The 16305-nt window shown below is 37.4% G+C and overlaps 1 protein-coding gene across 9 annotated transcripts in view; it reads right to left on the bottom strand.

The window, feature by feature from the left end:
• The window catches only part of kcnab2a (potassium voltage-gated channel subfamily A regulatory beta subunit 2a), a 143487-nt gene that overhangs the window by 22988 nt on the left and 104194 nt on the right, over window positions 1–16305 (bottom strand). For all 9 annotated transcript variants that reach the window (XR_008638519.2, XM_055183171.2, XM_055183169.2 and 6 more), the window contains 3 exons: window positions 5407–5450; window positions 5125–5162; window positions 4740–4819 (listed from right to left, as the gene is read on the bottom strand). Coding sequence is in view for 8 of the 9 variants with exons in the window: in XM_055183171.2 (XP_055039146.2) it covers window positions 4740–4819; window positions 5125–5162; window positions 5407–5450 (162 nt within the window). In the remaining variant the exon portion in view is untranslated. The remainder of the gene's footprint in view (window positions 1–4739; window positions 4820–5124; window positions 5163–5406; window positions 5451–16305) is intronic.

The following is a 16305-nucleotide window of genomic DNA, read 5'->3' on the forward strand; positions in this document are numbered from 1 at the left end:
GCCATAACGCCACCCTAACCCTAACAGACCAGGGCCGGTGTCAAGGGGGGGCATTCACGGGCAGTGCCCCCCCGAACAGATTGTTGTGCCCCCCCTACAAAGTTTTTTATTACTTTAATATATATCAAGAATAATTAAAATAAATTAAACATTGAATGTTTCATGACTTGTAATGTAATCAAATGAGGAAAATATAGTTGATATATGTTTTCTTTAATTAAAATAGACCAGTTTCTCTGATTGGATGTATTGCCGCGTCTCACCCGTCTTACATCTTTATCAAAGTTGAAACTGTTAACATTAGTGAATGCACCATGAACTACCATCAATTACTGTAATGACATAAACAAGAATTCATTAATGCTTATATACTCTATTTTTTCATTGTTTGTTCATGTTACATAATGCATTTACTAATGTGAACAAATACAACTTTTCATATCATATTATTCAGTACACATAAACGAATAATCCAGGGTCTGTTCTGTTCACACAACAGCTTACAGTCACAGCTCTAATACAGTAATGTTATGTATGAATATAAACCCTGAACGAGTAACTTGAGTCAAACTCATGTAGAAGGATGTCTGTAACCATAGTGACAGTTGTTAATTGAATGACTGTACCTTTATCAACAAATTTTTATGTTACAATAGAGGCAGCGCTGATGTGCTATTTTATGCGCAATGTTTCTGCTGTTTACTTTCTAAGACCTAAATGGTCGTGTTTATATGAGGATGTTTGCAAAGACGGGATTTTTGAGGCATATGTGTTATTTAAGGCCAATAAAGCGGCAAAAATACGTACGTTACAACACAAGCTCAATGAGAAACTAATGCGCGGCTAGCGTGAGCCCTCCTGCGACACAGAAACAGCGGACGCACTGTTGTTTGTGTTTGAATGGCTTAAAATCGCTTATTTTTAAACGGCTGTGCTTAAATATATGTACAAATGTTACGTTTTTGACCACACGCAAATGCAACTGCAAGAACCGACAGGTGGATGACATCAAAGTCCCGCGAGAGCATTTCGGAAGCAGTCTCCTCTTATGATTCCTCGTCAATCGCTCTCAAGGGATTTGGATGTCATCTGCCTTTTGGTTGTTGTGGCGCCACATGAAGTTTACCCACGAGTTAAACAAACCCGTTGTACCAGCCACTGGCTATATCAGCATAGCATTAAAAAGCGTGCCGCGGATGATCAGTAACGTGAGAAATCATTTACCCCCAAAATACAGGACCCTTTACGTTAGTCATACTGTGTAAAGACACGCAATTACCTGTTTGGTTTTCTTAGCCCACGAACTGAAAGGTCTGCCAATCTTCATCATTTCGCTAAGCCTTTTACACCTTTATCGATCTTCAAAACATCGGAGCCTTTCTGCATTATAAGTTTGACCATGCTAGCTAAAATAAACTTTTACCTCAGCTTGACGTGATACAGTCAGAAAACCCGAAGAGGATCCGGTCCGTAGTGATTACAGAACGCTTACAGCGGAGAGAGGAACGTGATTCGGCTCCACTCCAGGCTTTGATCACATCCCAGAGATGAAAGATCTTTGATTATTTGCCCAGATATGCAGGTGATTTGAACTAATTTCCAGGCATCATAACATTACAAAAGGCAATCGAAAATTTACTACCTCGTCAGATGACGCTTACTACTTTTTACTACTTTTTACTGGCCTTAATTTGGCATAATTTAATTTACTACCTTTTACTACCTTTTACAACCCCTGAAACCCTGCTTCAGCTATTTTAAAGGTAAGTTAGCGTTGTTTTAAATTACGTAAGCTTAAATGTGAAGTGTGGCTATAGACCGTTAACAGCATTATGACGTGATTATGGTAAAGCAGCTTTTTTAAAGCTAGGACGCGGTGTGCCCTGCGCTATAAAACCCATTCATTTCAATGGCTTGCGGCGCGCGAGGGCGGTTTGTTGTTGCGTCGAGCCAAGCGCGAGCGCAGCTTGCGCTCACGCCGCGGTCGAAGTTCAATAGTTTTGCGCATAGTTTGTGGTCTTTTGCACTTTATACGGGAAATGAGCTGACAGTCTGTACTAGTTGTATGAGTGTGTGTTTGCTGTATTTGTTGTTTTAATGTCTTGTTTTTGCAAGTTATTGTTGCTATTGCGTGCCCCCTGTTGGAAGCCGAGTGCCCCCCTGTTAGTTATGAACTGGCGCCGGCTCTGTAACAGACATGACACATGTTTGAGCCTACACAGTACAGGTACGTGATAAATCCTTTACAATGGGAACAGGCAAAGAGAAAGCAGTATATTAATTACAATAAACAATGCAAGCTACAAAAAACTTAATTTAACATTTCAAGGTAAACTGTCTGGAAACAGGGCACTGTTAAATGATAGAAACCGACAGGTTTGTATCCTCCAGTCCTTATTCAAACAGCGTATATTAAAACTTTAAAATGTCCTCTTAGAAGATGTGATAAGTGCACCTCCATGAGACCATGTGAATATGCATACAAGCGCTGTGTGTCAAACAGAGACAGACGTGCGCGGGGGCGATTCAGCCTGTGTTTTAGTTTGTTAATGTGTGTGAGTGAGAATTGCAGAACGGATGGTAACAGGAGTTGATGAGCGCACTCACGTGCCTTTGTTTTAGGACAAAAATGACAAAATGCTCAGACCTGCAAATACAGCGCATATTTACACAGTGGTATTTGTCCCGTTACGGCCCACGGGTTTTAGCAGCGGCGCATGGCATTGACCGCACCAGTAGATTCTGCTGGATAAATAAAACCGACATTCCCACTCACATTCCCTCCCACTCATCTCACCTCTATCAATGCCAACATTTCTATGATGCCCACATCCAGCTCTAAACCAATGACAGTAATTTACACTGCTTATTTGTGAAACATCATGTGTCAGGTGACTTCTTTGCTCCGAACACAAAAATTGCATACACAGCCCTGCAGGGAACAACGTGAGATATTTGCAGATGCATTACTGTCACAAATCTCTCAAATTGGAAATGAATATCTGCAAAATCGAGGCTGGTGTGTGTCAGAAGTTAAAGTATTTGTTATTTGTCATAAAATAAATATGATAATTAGTTACAGTGTGACGGTTGCTCTAAAAAGCCCCAACAATGTTTTTATCCCAATCCATTAATCTGGCAATTTTCACACAAAAGAGAAATTTTGGAAAATCCTGGTGAGAGTGACGAGGCAATAATATTTGTTAAAAAAGGCAAGGAAAAACCTCTTTATCACTGCCGCAAGTTCCCCATAAGAAAGGGTTTTTAGCGTGGGGGAAACATTGTAACATGCCACGTTCCTCCCTGAAGCCATACAATTTTGATCATTTAATGTTTCAAAGGTTTAGTGTTTTTAAAGTTTTAAGGTTCGTTTTCCTAGTTTTTAAAGGAACACGCCCAGAATTTGGGAATTTAGCTTATTCACCGTATCCCCCAGAGTTAGATAAGTCTATACATACCTTTCTCATCTTCGTGCGTGCTGTAACACTGTCTGACGCAGCCCCCGCTAGCTTAGCTTAGCTTAGCACAAAGACTAGAAGTAAATGGCTCCAGCTAGCATACTGCTCTTAATAAGTGACAAAATAACACAAACATTTTCCTATTTATGTGTTGTGATTTGTATAGTCACAGCGTGTACAAATAACAAGGTGATATGAGACACAGCTATCTTTTAACAGTATACATACTGGGAACTATATTCTCTGAAGACGAAGCACTGATACTGGGCGGAGTGATTTGCTCACAGCACCCGAGAAGCCCCTGGTGAGGAGGAGAGAGTTCGGTCAGAGTTGTGCAAATCACTCCGCCCAAGTAGCAGTGCTTCGTCTTCAGAGAATATAGTTCCCAGTATGTATACTGTTAAAAGATAGCTGTGTCTCATATGACCTTGTTATTTGTACACGCTGTGACTATACAAATCACAACACATAAATAGGAAAATGTTTGTGTTATTTTGTCACTTATTAAGAGCAGTATGCTAGCTGGAGCCATTTACTTCTAGTCTTTGTGCTAAGCTAAGCTAGCGGGGGCTGCGTCAGACAGAGTTACAGCACGCACGGAGATGAGAAAGGTATGTATGGACTTATCTAACTCTGGGGGATACGGTGAATAAGCTAAATTCCCAAAATCTGGGTGTGTTCCTTTAATGTTTAACAGTGTATAGATTTTAAGTTACTACTCTTAGGGGCTGATCATAAGAAAAAATAAGAAAAATAAACTTTTAAGTCCAGAACTTTATTATAACTGAAAGTCCTGTGTAGCACATTTTTTCTTAAGTTGAAAAAAAAAGAGAATCGTGTGAGAGAATTGTAATCCCATTTCCCATGGAGAAAAATCGTGACTCACATTTTAGCAAGAATCGTGCAGCCCTAATGCATTTCCTAAAAAATGAATACATGACCCAGGCATCACTAGCACCACATTATACCATTTATGCTACAGAGTGTCTCTAGATACTCTAAAGCACAGTTTGCCTTTTATAAGAATGTTTTACTTTCAGGCAAAAATCGTAAGCCTGACTTCTATTAACCATTTACTGACAATAGAGAGACAATATCACATCTCTCCTCGACAACTACAACATGGGTAACCGTAAAAATAATGCTTCCAATAGAAAGCAATATCAAACATGTCAAATATTTATCTAATAGGGTCAAACAAAAAGAGCATATTTCAACACTTGGCAATACTACGCCTGTATGTGGATGGGGCGGCATGTGTGCGCATTTTGGCTCACTCACTTTCCTGCAGCGTAGACCTCGGCCGTGTCGAACAGATTGATCCCGTTCTCGTATGCCAGAGTCATCAGCTGCTCAGCCATCTGTCACAAGATGATGGAAAGAGAGGAGGGGACCGTCATTCAATATTGAATTATTAAACCCAATACTGTACATTGTTATACTCTACATGTCAAGTCAGCTGTACGCTAAGGTAAATTTCGAGTGAATGATAGTTATAAAAAATTATTTCATGCCAAAGAGCATTAAGGAACCAAGATTATTTCTCTTTAAATATCATATTTTATTTGGTAATGGTAATTGTGAACTTGTTTCATATGGACTGTAAACATCTGTGTAAGAACATGTAAGCCAATACAGGAAAGGGCGATGTTCAAATGCATCATACCTCGTCTGGAATCTGTCCTCCAAACGTCACCCATGTTCCTGCGAGGAATCAGTCAAAGTTTAAATGATTATTAGTTTTCCACCAAAAGCACTGTTGAGCAAAGCCTTAAGCTACAGAAGCTACAGATAACACAGATTATCTTTAATGCCCTGCCAAAGAGATCAGAAAATCCTATGGATATGATCTCAGCTAGCTGTAAGATCAATTTTCTCTTGAAATGGAAATCACTACAGCAGCAACTGTTGTAGCAGATACCATAAACCTTTATTATACAGGACTTACCTAATCCAAGACATGAGACTCTCAGGCCGGACTTCCCCAGGTTTCTGAAAAAAAAAAGGGAATATAGACAGTTTTATTTATAAGGTACTTGGGCAATTTAAAATGCTGTGGTTTAAACACCAGTCAAATATTATCAGTATATTACTGTTATTATATAAGATACTGTATGTGACCCTGTCTGTGAAATCAAGGCTGAAGTCTCATAATCTAATGATGAAATTTGAGTTGATGATGAAGTTTGATTTCATGTTGATTTTAATCTTTGACATGACCTTACTCAATATTAGTCAATATTAAAAACATCAAGGATATACAGTTTTTTTCAGAATGTTATTTACATCATATGAGACAGAGTCCTGCAACGGGGATGCACACTCATAGGGAGAGACACGACGTGCTTTCACGCAAAATGAAGTCAACATGTTAGCACGTTATAAAACGTATTCTTAAAATCCACATTTCTGTTTTAATAAATGCTCATAGTAAATCATAGCATATTGTCTAAAACATTAGGTAGCACATTTGCGACCCATTAAAAATTAGGGTCGCAACGGCAGTTCAAAAGGTCGCATATGCGACCATTTTGGTCACAGTGTAGTTCCCTGCAAATGTCATATGTTGTGCGTGTAATGGTAATTACACGCACAACATATGACATTTGACCCATCACGTCACCACCACTGCGATAGTGCGTGACCTTTTTTGATGCTTCTCGTAGCCTAGTTGAAATGAGCGTTGCAGAAGTTGTATAAAGTTTTGCCGTTGATAGCCGGAAACTGGAAACGTCTTCTCTTAGAAAGCATTTCGAGATGAGACTTGTAGGAGCACAGCAGGGGTTGAGTAGGTAGGTTGGATTTTTTCTTATTTTTTTTCATCAATAGGTCTATTTGTGTATAGTTATCAGGTTCCATAGCCTATTTAGGTGCCGATGGCAGGCTACTTGAAACGCGCAAAACAAAGCACACTTTAGCCTGTTTTATTAGCCCATTCATGACGCTGTTGTGATGTTGAGAAAGGTACGAGATAAAAAATAAAGCACTTTAATTGGAGTGATTTTAGCATGTGTGATTTATGCTTGTGCGGGTTGGGTAACGGGCCAAATATTAATGGGTTTGGGCGGGTGCAGATTTAATTTTGATATTATCACGGGTGACGGGTCGGATCTGGTGCTAAACTTTGCGGGTATGGGCGGGAGCGGGTCTCCAAAATGGACCCTTGCCGGACTCTGATATGAGATGATTTTGTGTGACTTTAGCTGGGTTGTCACAGACTGGGTCACATATATTGTCCAGTATATGTGTATATGTGTGGGGGGGTGTCTGTACAGAAGTGATTACATGGATAAAGAAGTGTGTATCTGGGATTAGGGATGATGTAACAAACTCATTGTGTGTAGGAGTACTAAGCATATATATGTGCGTATGTTTCTATAGGAGTGTGGGTGTCCATGTTGGATTAAAAACATGTGGGTATCCAGAGGAAGAATGCAATGAAAGATGACAGTGGGTCCTGGGAAGCCATATGTTCAGTGACATCCAAAAAGGAAAACATAAATCTATGAAGTCCTATTTATCAGGGCAGTTATCAAAAATTTCCAACATGGCTTGTGATTTTTACAGCAATATATAACACTATATGTTATGTGAATTCAGTATCTTATAGGGACAGATGACTGGCTTGGTGCATTCTGGGTTTCACCCAATCAATAAATAATACCCGTTTTTTTTTTTAAGTAATTACTTTAGTTTGATGCAAATTAAATTGTATTTTGATGTCTATCAGCCAGTTGAAATATATTAATAATTTATAATAATTTGTAATAAAGTGAAAGCTTTGCATTATTGAAAGTCTTGTCTAAATCTTGCTTTATCTTCCATCTAGCTCTCCTAACATCCACATAAAAAAGTTGCTGAAGTGTTCCTTATAAAAAATGTTGATAGTAACATATTTTCTCCCTCTTTTTACCTCCCATCATTCACACCCTGAGTCACACCTTGCTTCAGGTGTTAAAGTCCTACACACTGAAGTCTCACAGTGTCAACAAAAAATTTTGTTCCCAAGAATCAGCCATTCAGTATAATTCTTAAACTTAGGACATGTTATTTTCAGTAAACAAATCAATTACCACTGTACAAAAAATAAATAAACTGTAGGCTGTTTATAATTCATGTATCTGCCATTTTCAGGTTGCCAAAAAAGATCAGAGATATAAAGATTGGAGGATGTTTTCCATGTTTGATTTTTATTACATCAAAAAGATCCTTAACGTGATTAGTACAGATTAAAGCATGAGATGCTCAGAACTACAGTACTGATACATGTATAAATGAGGCTGTATAAGTGTGCGAAATAAACAGCTTTAGATAAACGGTTGTGAAGTGGCTTTGGAGTGAAGGTACAGTACGAGTAAATGAAAAAATAATCAGTTGCATTCAACCCTCACGATTGTGCTACTGTTACTGTTTCTTTCTTGTCTGTGTTGAATATTTCACGAGCTGGAGCTAAATACTGCATGATGGATTGTGGCCCAGGCTCAAGCAGAACTGGATCCAGGTGCAATGATGGAGATTGGGTTAGCCAGGAGTCACCAGAGAGCGAGCCAGAGGGCAATAAAGTCATTTGTGTCCTTTAGCCAGGTTAATGTCATGCAGGAAAACACGAGTAGTCGAGTTTGTTTACGAAGCAGGATTTCACTTTGTAATGGGATAGTTACTGTAGGAGAGCAATGTGGTTTCAGCCTCTCTAGGTTCACACAAATTTGCTTTCGTAGGGATTTTTTACATTCTGATCTACTGCACTGGCATTTTCATTCAAAAGCTGAACACAATGACTGACAAATTATTAAAGAAATAGTTTACATTTTTCGCTAACTTTTCCGCTAAATAAAAAAATTAGGTAAGGCAAGTTTATATGCATAGCACATTTAATAGACAGATATTATTTAAAATGCTTTACGAACGCACCTTCTCTGGTTCTGTTCCTAATCTGTATATATATATATATATATATATATATATATATATATATTAGGGCCGGGACTTTAACGCGTTAATTAAGATTAATTAATTACACAAAAATAACGCGTTAAACATTTTTAAAGCATTTAAATCACACTTATTTTTGCACCGCGGAACATTTCTCATTGGATGAATTTGGGCGGACCGATTATACTGGAGCACCAACTAGCGTTCATGACTTCAGACAACAACAAACCACAGTGAGCATGAACGAAGAAGCTGATGAGATCGCTTTGGTTGGCCCCGTGGATGGTAATTTTTTTTTATAAAAAACGAATGGATGGAAGCGTCGATAAGAGCATGGTTGTGTGTAAGCTATGCAACAAGGAATTCACATATCAACGCAGCACATCGAGCCTCAAGTATCATCTCAATGCAAAACATATAGCAGCTAGCGTGGACGTTAGCCCGACTCCGAGTACAACGACTTGGTTGAACAAAAATAAACAATATTTTGTTGCTTAAGCTTATGTATTCAGTCATTATTCATGGTATACTAAAAATCCATGTGAAAAAATAACTTCTCAATGTTCTCAGGTCAAATATTTATATGTGATAAAAATGTGATTAATTTTGATTAATTAATTACAAAGCCTCTAATTAATTAGATTAATTTTTTAATTGAGTCCCGGCCCTAATAAATATATAAGTATATATAGAGTGTGCCACTGAATTTTACATCCAGTCACACATGTGTTGACCTTTTTTTGTGATGTGCCACTGAATTTGAAACAGCACATTGTTCTTTCTGAATCTATCATCAAAGTATTTATTAGTAATACAGTGGAAATTAGAAATGTGATTATTAGGTTAGCATGTTGATTTACAGTGTGTGCCCCTAAATTTTCTGGTTGCACCCCTAAAATTTTCAGTTGGGGGCCACTGTACTCCTAGTGAAAAGTTAGTCTGGAGCCCTGAAACATGGTCAAGAGCATCACATTTCCATATACGCACTTGAGGTATTTGGCAAATCACAACGCTGTGGATAGCTGGCCAATCAGATCACACCATGCATTCTCAAAATGATAAGCTTTGTACAAATCTGCATGTTTCAGAAAGGCGGGGCATAGAGGAGCTACAAAAACAATGTGTTTTTTGAACCATAAACCACGGAAACACATTGCATTACATCAAATACACAAAATTATGTTTTTTTAAGCAATGAAATAATGGCCCTTTAAAATGGCTTGATCCAAGTTGATTAAACTAAGAAATTCAAGGCAGCAACGAACTTTACACAGTGAACCAAAAGTTCACCTTTCCTATAACTTCTTGTCCTAGGTGTAATCATGGCTTTTTAAACTGCACATTATGTTAGCTCATTGACAAAATGTTCTCCTATTCTTTATTTTTTGGCCGCAGAATAACATTGTGTTCCACAAAAGAGACTAATGTATAACATCATGATGACACCATTTTGATTTTGGGGTGAACTATTCCTTTAAGGCAAATGGACGGCACATGACCAAGGAATAGCCAACTGATACGGAAAAAGGGAGCATCAGACTACTGTAATATGTTGAATTAGATCTACAGTATGTGATTCTTCATGCAGGCACACAAATAAAACTCACGCAACTCTCTGATGGCTTCTTAGTGCAGATTTGTTCTCTGAAATGTGTGTTTATGTAAGAGCAATTCAGAGTGTGAGTCTGCCACCTACACCCTGTTCTAAAAGCAGAAGCTCTACCTGAGAAGGCCTTCTGCTCCAGTCAGAGAAGTTCCATCTCAAACCCACATCCTTCTCTTTTCTCCACCAACACCAACCCATTACCAACCTCCACACATAAAATCTCAGTATAAGAGCTCACGTTACCATACCTCAGGGCCTGTAGATATAAAGCCAAAACTTGCAAACTAGATCACACAATTTAAATATAGTGCAAGAGGTCAAATCCTGTGGACTTGACAAATGAAAATGACAAAAGCAATAGATTTCCTGCAGGAAAGACCAATCATTTTATATACATTTTATTTAGAGTTTTAAGGTTTCATAAAAAATAGGATACAAAAAAGAAATAAAAAAGGGAATAAACTAGGGATGCTCATATCAGTTAATTTTCCCGACCGACAACCGTAGCTTCTAAACCGAACATTAACCGTTAACTGATAAGATTTTAATATGAAATTGTCATTCAGTAAAAATACAGTTGACGGTTGTCTGTGAAATAGTAAAAACAAAAGATTTAATTTGAACGTGCAAACAGCAGCGACAGATCAACAACAGAACCAGGATTCATACATTATCAGATATTCACGCAATATATTCACCTTATTAAAAAGCACGCGATCAGTCCAGAGGATTAATATCCAAAAAGGGCAGATTGTCTCCGTTTCATCTACCACAGTGGTCATTTCTAAAGCAGGATGCTTTTCAGAAAGTTTTGTTTTTGCGTCGTCTTTCTCTGTTTGTGCAAAAAGAGAGATGTTTATGGACAGAGCATGTGAGCGGAGCGGGAGCGGAGTGGTAATATCTCCATCAGAGCGCAGAGCGCATTTCCGAAGTTTCCGCTCCGCTCGCTCAATACGCAGCACCGCTCGCTCATCCCAGTATGCCCTTTGGTAATTTGATAGTTCGAGAATCTATAGCAATAAATTATGGAGTTCAAATATTGTTTTAATGAAGTCGCCAGCCTTATATAGAAATGAAAGAAATGAAACTAAGATGACAGTATAAATGTAGCGTCGTCTGCATCTAGATGCAGTTTTAAAGATGAAAATTACTTTAATCTAACTGATCAACACAAATACAAAGCGCCAAAATATAACTGATTGCTTACCAGCATTAAAACCACTTAAAATAAAAACCTGTATAGTTCTCCGCTCCGTGAATGAGGAAGCTTCAGCCAAAAACGCCGGTGCCTTTAGTATTAACTGACTGAACACTTGACTCTTCCATGGACATTTAGATATTAATTTTTTTCATCAACAGCATGCGATGAACATTATAAACATTGATGATAATCTGCCGACTCGACTGATTCAGCACGTCCTCTATTTTACAGAGTCCGCTTAATTAACGGCTTTTCGTTCGGTCCGCGTGAGCTAAACATTTTTGTTCTGTAATTTGCTCTCGCGTAGGCTATATTTCTACATATTTTCGACCAAGTAACACTCGGGATAAAATGTAAGTTGTTTTAGATAGCATTTAAGCTTCTGAAATGTTGACAAATCAGTCTGACTAAATCTGTCCAGATGAATTTAGCCAAAATAATGATTTATTCGTTTTCATACTATATTAGATAGCCTACACGTTAATTTAGCTACTAATATACTATTGAAAATGCCATAAATAAATACTCATGGCCTTCTGTATTGCATTCGTTTTGTACATTTACAGGTTCATAAATACTGTCTAATTTTAATTTCTTTAAGCAGCTGTGTTCTGTATTTACTGATGCACTGTAAATTTGCACTTTGCACTTGAAATTGTTCTTCAATTTATTTTAGTTTTTTCAAATAATATATTTATATAATAGTATAGTTCGTTGGGGAACGAATTATTATAATATTTCGTAATTACTTATTACATTTATTATTACTTAAAATTGTGAATTAGTAAAACGTGGATGTCGTGGAAACAATTTGTTAATTTGAATTATATCCGGAGCACCGTATCAGTTAAACTAGGTCTAATAGCCAACAAACAACTGTACATAACTGCGATTTATCAGCTAATACTTTAATTAAATGCAATTATCCAAGAACGTCAGTACAGAAAACAATTAGGCTTACAAAACTTTTTTTTATGTCGGAGCGGGATCTGAATGGGAATTGGTTTATTTGCTAGCGTGAGCGGAAAGTTAACGGAGCGCTTGCTTGGGCGGTGAGCGACTGAGTGGAGCGCTTGAACAGTAGAGCGGAATATTTAGGGGAGCTTCGCTCTCATGTTATGGTCCGGGACACGCGCGCGTCTCCGTTCAGCTTCCAAACACGCATACAAATGATCAGACCGTCAGGGCAGCAATCATTTGTGTCATTAACAGGACATTCACAAATTAAAGATAGAAAAGTGGCGAAATGTCTGTCGGCTCATGACGACACGCACCATGTATTAACAAATATTTTTTTATTTTAACTGATAATGTTAATCGGTCATACATTCGTACCTTCGGTTAACGGTTAAACGGTCAATGTGAGCATCCCTAGAATAAACCAGGGCTGCCTCATTCAGTAGACATGTATACAAAATACATACAAAAATGTAAATAGATAAGAACAATGTTCATCATTTTGTAAGTCTGAGACACATATCAAGAAAAAGTCATCATTACATTTCCAAATCTAGAAAGGTTCCCATGTGGCTTCAAATGAAGAGGTTTGTTCCAAAACGCGATAAACGGCATTTAAAAAAAAATTGTTACCACCAAAATCAGTATTGTATCTGGTCAGTAAATTCTTAAATTTTACGCAAAATCTGATATCCGCCGTATTATTCTGTCATATTTTCTTGCTTTTATCCAAACCGCAACAAATGCCAGTCCTCCTTCTCTGCAGAATGCAATAAATGGGACAAACAGACCCAGTTCCGGTAGATGTGAAAGTCGGCACACCTCTGATCTACTGGTCGTCCTTCAACGTGATGCCCAGCTGATGCCTGACCAACGATCACAGACAGAACCAGCTTAATCTCCGCTTAATCTCCTTATCCGTTTATATGTGTGTATATACATATATATCTCCCAAGGGTTTTTCCCTCCTAGGACTTTTTTTATTTCCTCGGCTAAACAGCCCGGGTTTTTTTTTCTCCTAGGGTTTTTTTTACCCCGGGGAGGCAGCCTTCTTGGGCTTAACTTAGCTTCCTCTTCTAGACGTTACATTAGCAAATTTGACTGCTTATGCTATCGTGTATTATGTTATGCTATCTGTCGTTTTTCTGTGCTTTTACTGCTTCTATTAATGTAAAGTAAACAATTGAGTATTGTGAAAAGCACTATATAAATAAAATTGAATTGAATTAAATCCGCTTAACCAATCACAGTGCACCACTCTACGCATTGTAAACAATAATGGCAGTGCGTTAAATACACACAAAATCCTAGTTTTCCTCATTTACTTTGTACTTCATGATCAACAAACAAACAAAAACAAAATAATACTTTTGTTGGCATTGATAAACCTGTGGTGGGTTTTCTGTGGCAGGGAAGAAACGTAAGCTATCAAAATCTAATAATTTACGCGAGAGGCAATCGGGCGAAGGAAAAATGCCGGCTGTTGCTTGTTCTCACCCAACAGCATCAAGCATCTGTCAGGCTAACACATTGACTCCAGCGGATCTTATGAAAAACTTTCCATTATTTTTCTCGAAGTCAATCGAGCAGGACCAAAACATTTTACAGCTGATCGCTGTCAAAAAAGTTTAGCAACGACGTCCCAAGGATGACAGCAGCAATGACAGTGTTCTTAATGACAAAGTAAGTGTTTTGATTAATGCCATTAATGTTTATTTTTTTAATCAGTGCATCACTAGTCAACTAAGTAAGGGATAATGTAGAGGCAGCTGGTAGTTATCGAGAAATAAGCCCCGACAGTGTGATCAGGTCTCGTATCACACTGAAGGGGTTTATTTACCCGATAACTACTGGCTGCCTCTACATTATCCCGCTTATTACACTGCTACTTGCCACATAAGAAAAAAACTGGAAATAAATATGAATTTGAAACATTTTATTGGCATATTTGTTTTAAATTAACATTTTTATCCTTCCGCGAAACTTTGCACAGATGCATAAAATGATCATAATACCTTATTAAGATCCTCTGCTTCATACTTGTCTGTCTCCATTTTTTTCTCTTTTAGCCAGTCTTTGAGAAGTTTTAATGCCCATTCTGTATTTTTTTGCGTGTTGGCTTCGTAGCTGTCATGCTCTATTTTGTCAATTTCAGTCTCAGTAAGCTCTCTGTGTTGTCGTTGTTCGTTCTTCTATCCACTGTTTAAATGTTTAGTTTTTTCCGTACATGTTAAAATGAATGTCAAAATTTTCCATTCTTAATTGTGGTTGTCCAGTGTTTGTCACAAGATGGCGCCAAACAGTAATCTTTGTTGGCGCGGAGGGATTTAAAACATACAAGTAGTACCAGCTATGCGTTACTACTTTGGAGCGGTTATTATTTGAAAAGAACGAACCTGCAAATGTCTCAACTGACCAATCAGAATCAAGCATTCCAGAGAGCTGTGTTATAAATGAATATAACATGGCAAAGATGAATGAACATTTATATATTGATTCAATAGATTTATAGCATTTTGAAAAAAAAGTCATGGATTTATTGCATTTTGCAGAAAAAAATGATCAGTTTTTATAATAAATCTTTGAAAATCAAATTATAGATTTGAATTTTTTATGTTATTATAACCTACAGATGCTATGTGAAAGTTTGTAACAGAAAATAGTGGTTTTCATCTTGTCACTTTCTTGGTAAAGAAAACAAATTTGTACCCAAATTAGTCAAAATGGATTTATTGCGTTTTGGAACTAAACTCTTCGAATATTAGCTCAGCAAAATGTAGTTGATTTTTATTCAAATAATATAACACATCTCGTTTAACCATTTGAAAGCAAAAAAGTTTGAGAAGATTTTCAATTAAGGAGTATTACTGGCTCCAATCATGATTGTCATTACAGCTGTTGTTGAAAGGGTAGGAAGGGTATCCATTACATTAGAATAACCAAAAATAGCTTGCAGATGCATTCAGTGGCCCGATGATGACAAAGGTACAGAAAGATCGGTTCATGAGATCAGCAAATTTAGCAAGTACCAATCGAGTCATTTAATGGTGTATCGGCCGATACCGATCTGCGGCCAATCGTTCGGAGCATCCCTACAAATTGTAATTTGCACGACCTTCTGTTTAAAAAGAAAAAAAACATATAGGTCATTTGTCACACATTTGTCGTATTTCTTCTTGTACTGAAATCGTAATAAACCGTGACTCCCTGAACCAAGGTACAAAAAAATGAGGGAAAAAATAAATCTTTGCATCATAGAGATGCACCATGCAAAAATTGCACAGTTGATTACCATGATCATAACACGATTGTACATTTATCGAAATTACTTTCTGAAGCTGAACTATTGACTTATTGCAATCTAAATGTGTTTTCATTAGAATTTATTTTTTGGGTGTGCTGGATATTAAATAATTCAGATTTCTCTCTCTGAATGGCAGTAAACTACTAAAGAAATTACTAAACAAATTGATGCGATCAACACAACACAAATTAATAGGGAAATGAATAAACGCGTCTATTTCTGGCAGAGCCCAGCCGGAATGAATAAATCTATTTCCAGAACACAATGCAATGACATTCTGCTGCCAGTGAATAAGATGTTTTTAAACAGCAAACATACGAGACTTAATTAAAAGCTATCAGCAGCGCACAGATGAGAGAACATACAGACATCAATCGTCATTTGTTATCAGTGTGAGTGTTTACACAGGCACACATACATGTACACTGTAAATAGAAATGCGCACGTGAGATGATGTGTTTATTGCACTATTATGTTTCTCTTTGTAAAAGGTTATTTTATTTAAGAAACATTTATGAAGTATTATTTTATGTGGTAGTGAATCTGAAGGTAGTATTAGTTCTGGCGAGATCAGTAGTGCAATAAAATCTCTCAACACGCCTACTCTAACGCCTTGCATTTTTAACACTGTGTCATCTTTCTCTATACTTACAGACGCATTCATCTCAGAACTTCAAATGTTGTAATTTTCATGCACGCTATTTAAGTGAACTGGATGAATGTCAGATATATAAATAAAATGCATTTTTACATATTTGTACAATGGAGACAGAATGCCATTAAGTTGCTGCACAGGTAAGTGCAATACTAATGTTTCAGTGCTTCCCACACATTGACTATTTGGGCT

The sequence above is a fragment of the Misgurnus anguillicaudatus genome, chromosome 14, assembly GCF_027580225.2.
Source record: "Misgurnus anguillicaudatus chromosome 14, ASM2758022v2, whole genome shotgun sequence".
Classification (NCBI taxonomy): Eukaryota; Metazoa; Chordata; class Actinopteri; order Cypriniformes; family Cobitidae; genus Misgurnus; species Misgurnus anguillicaudatus.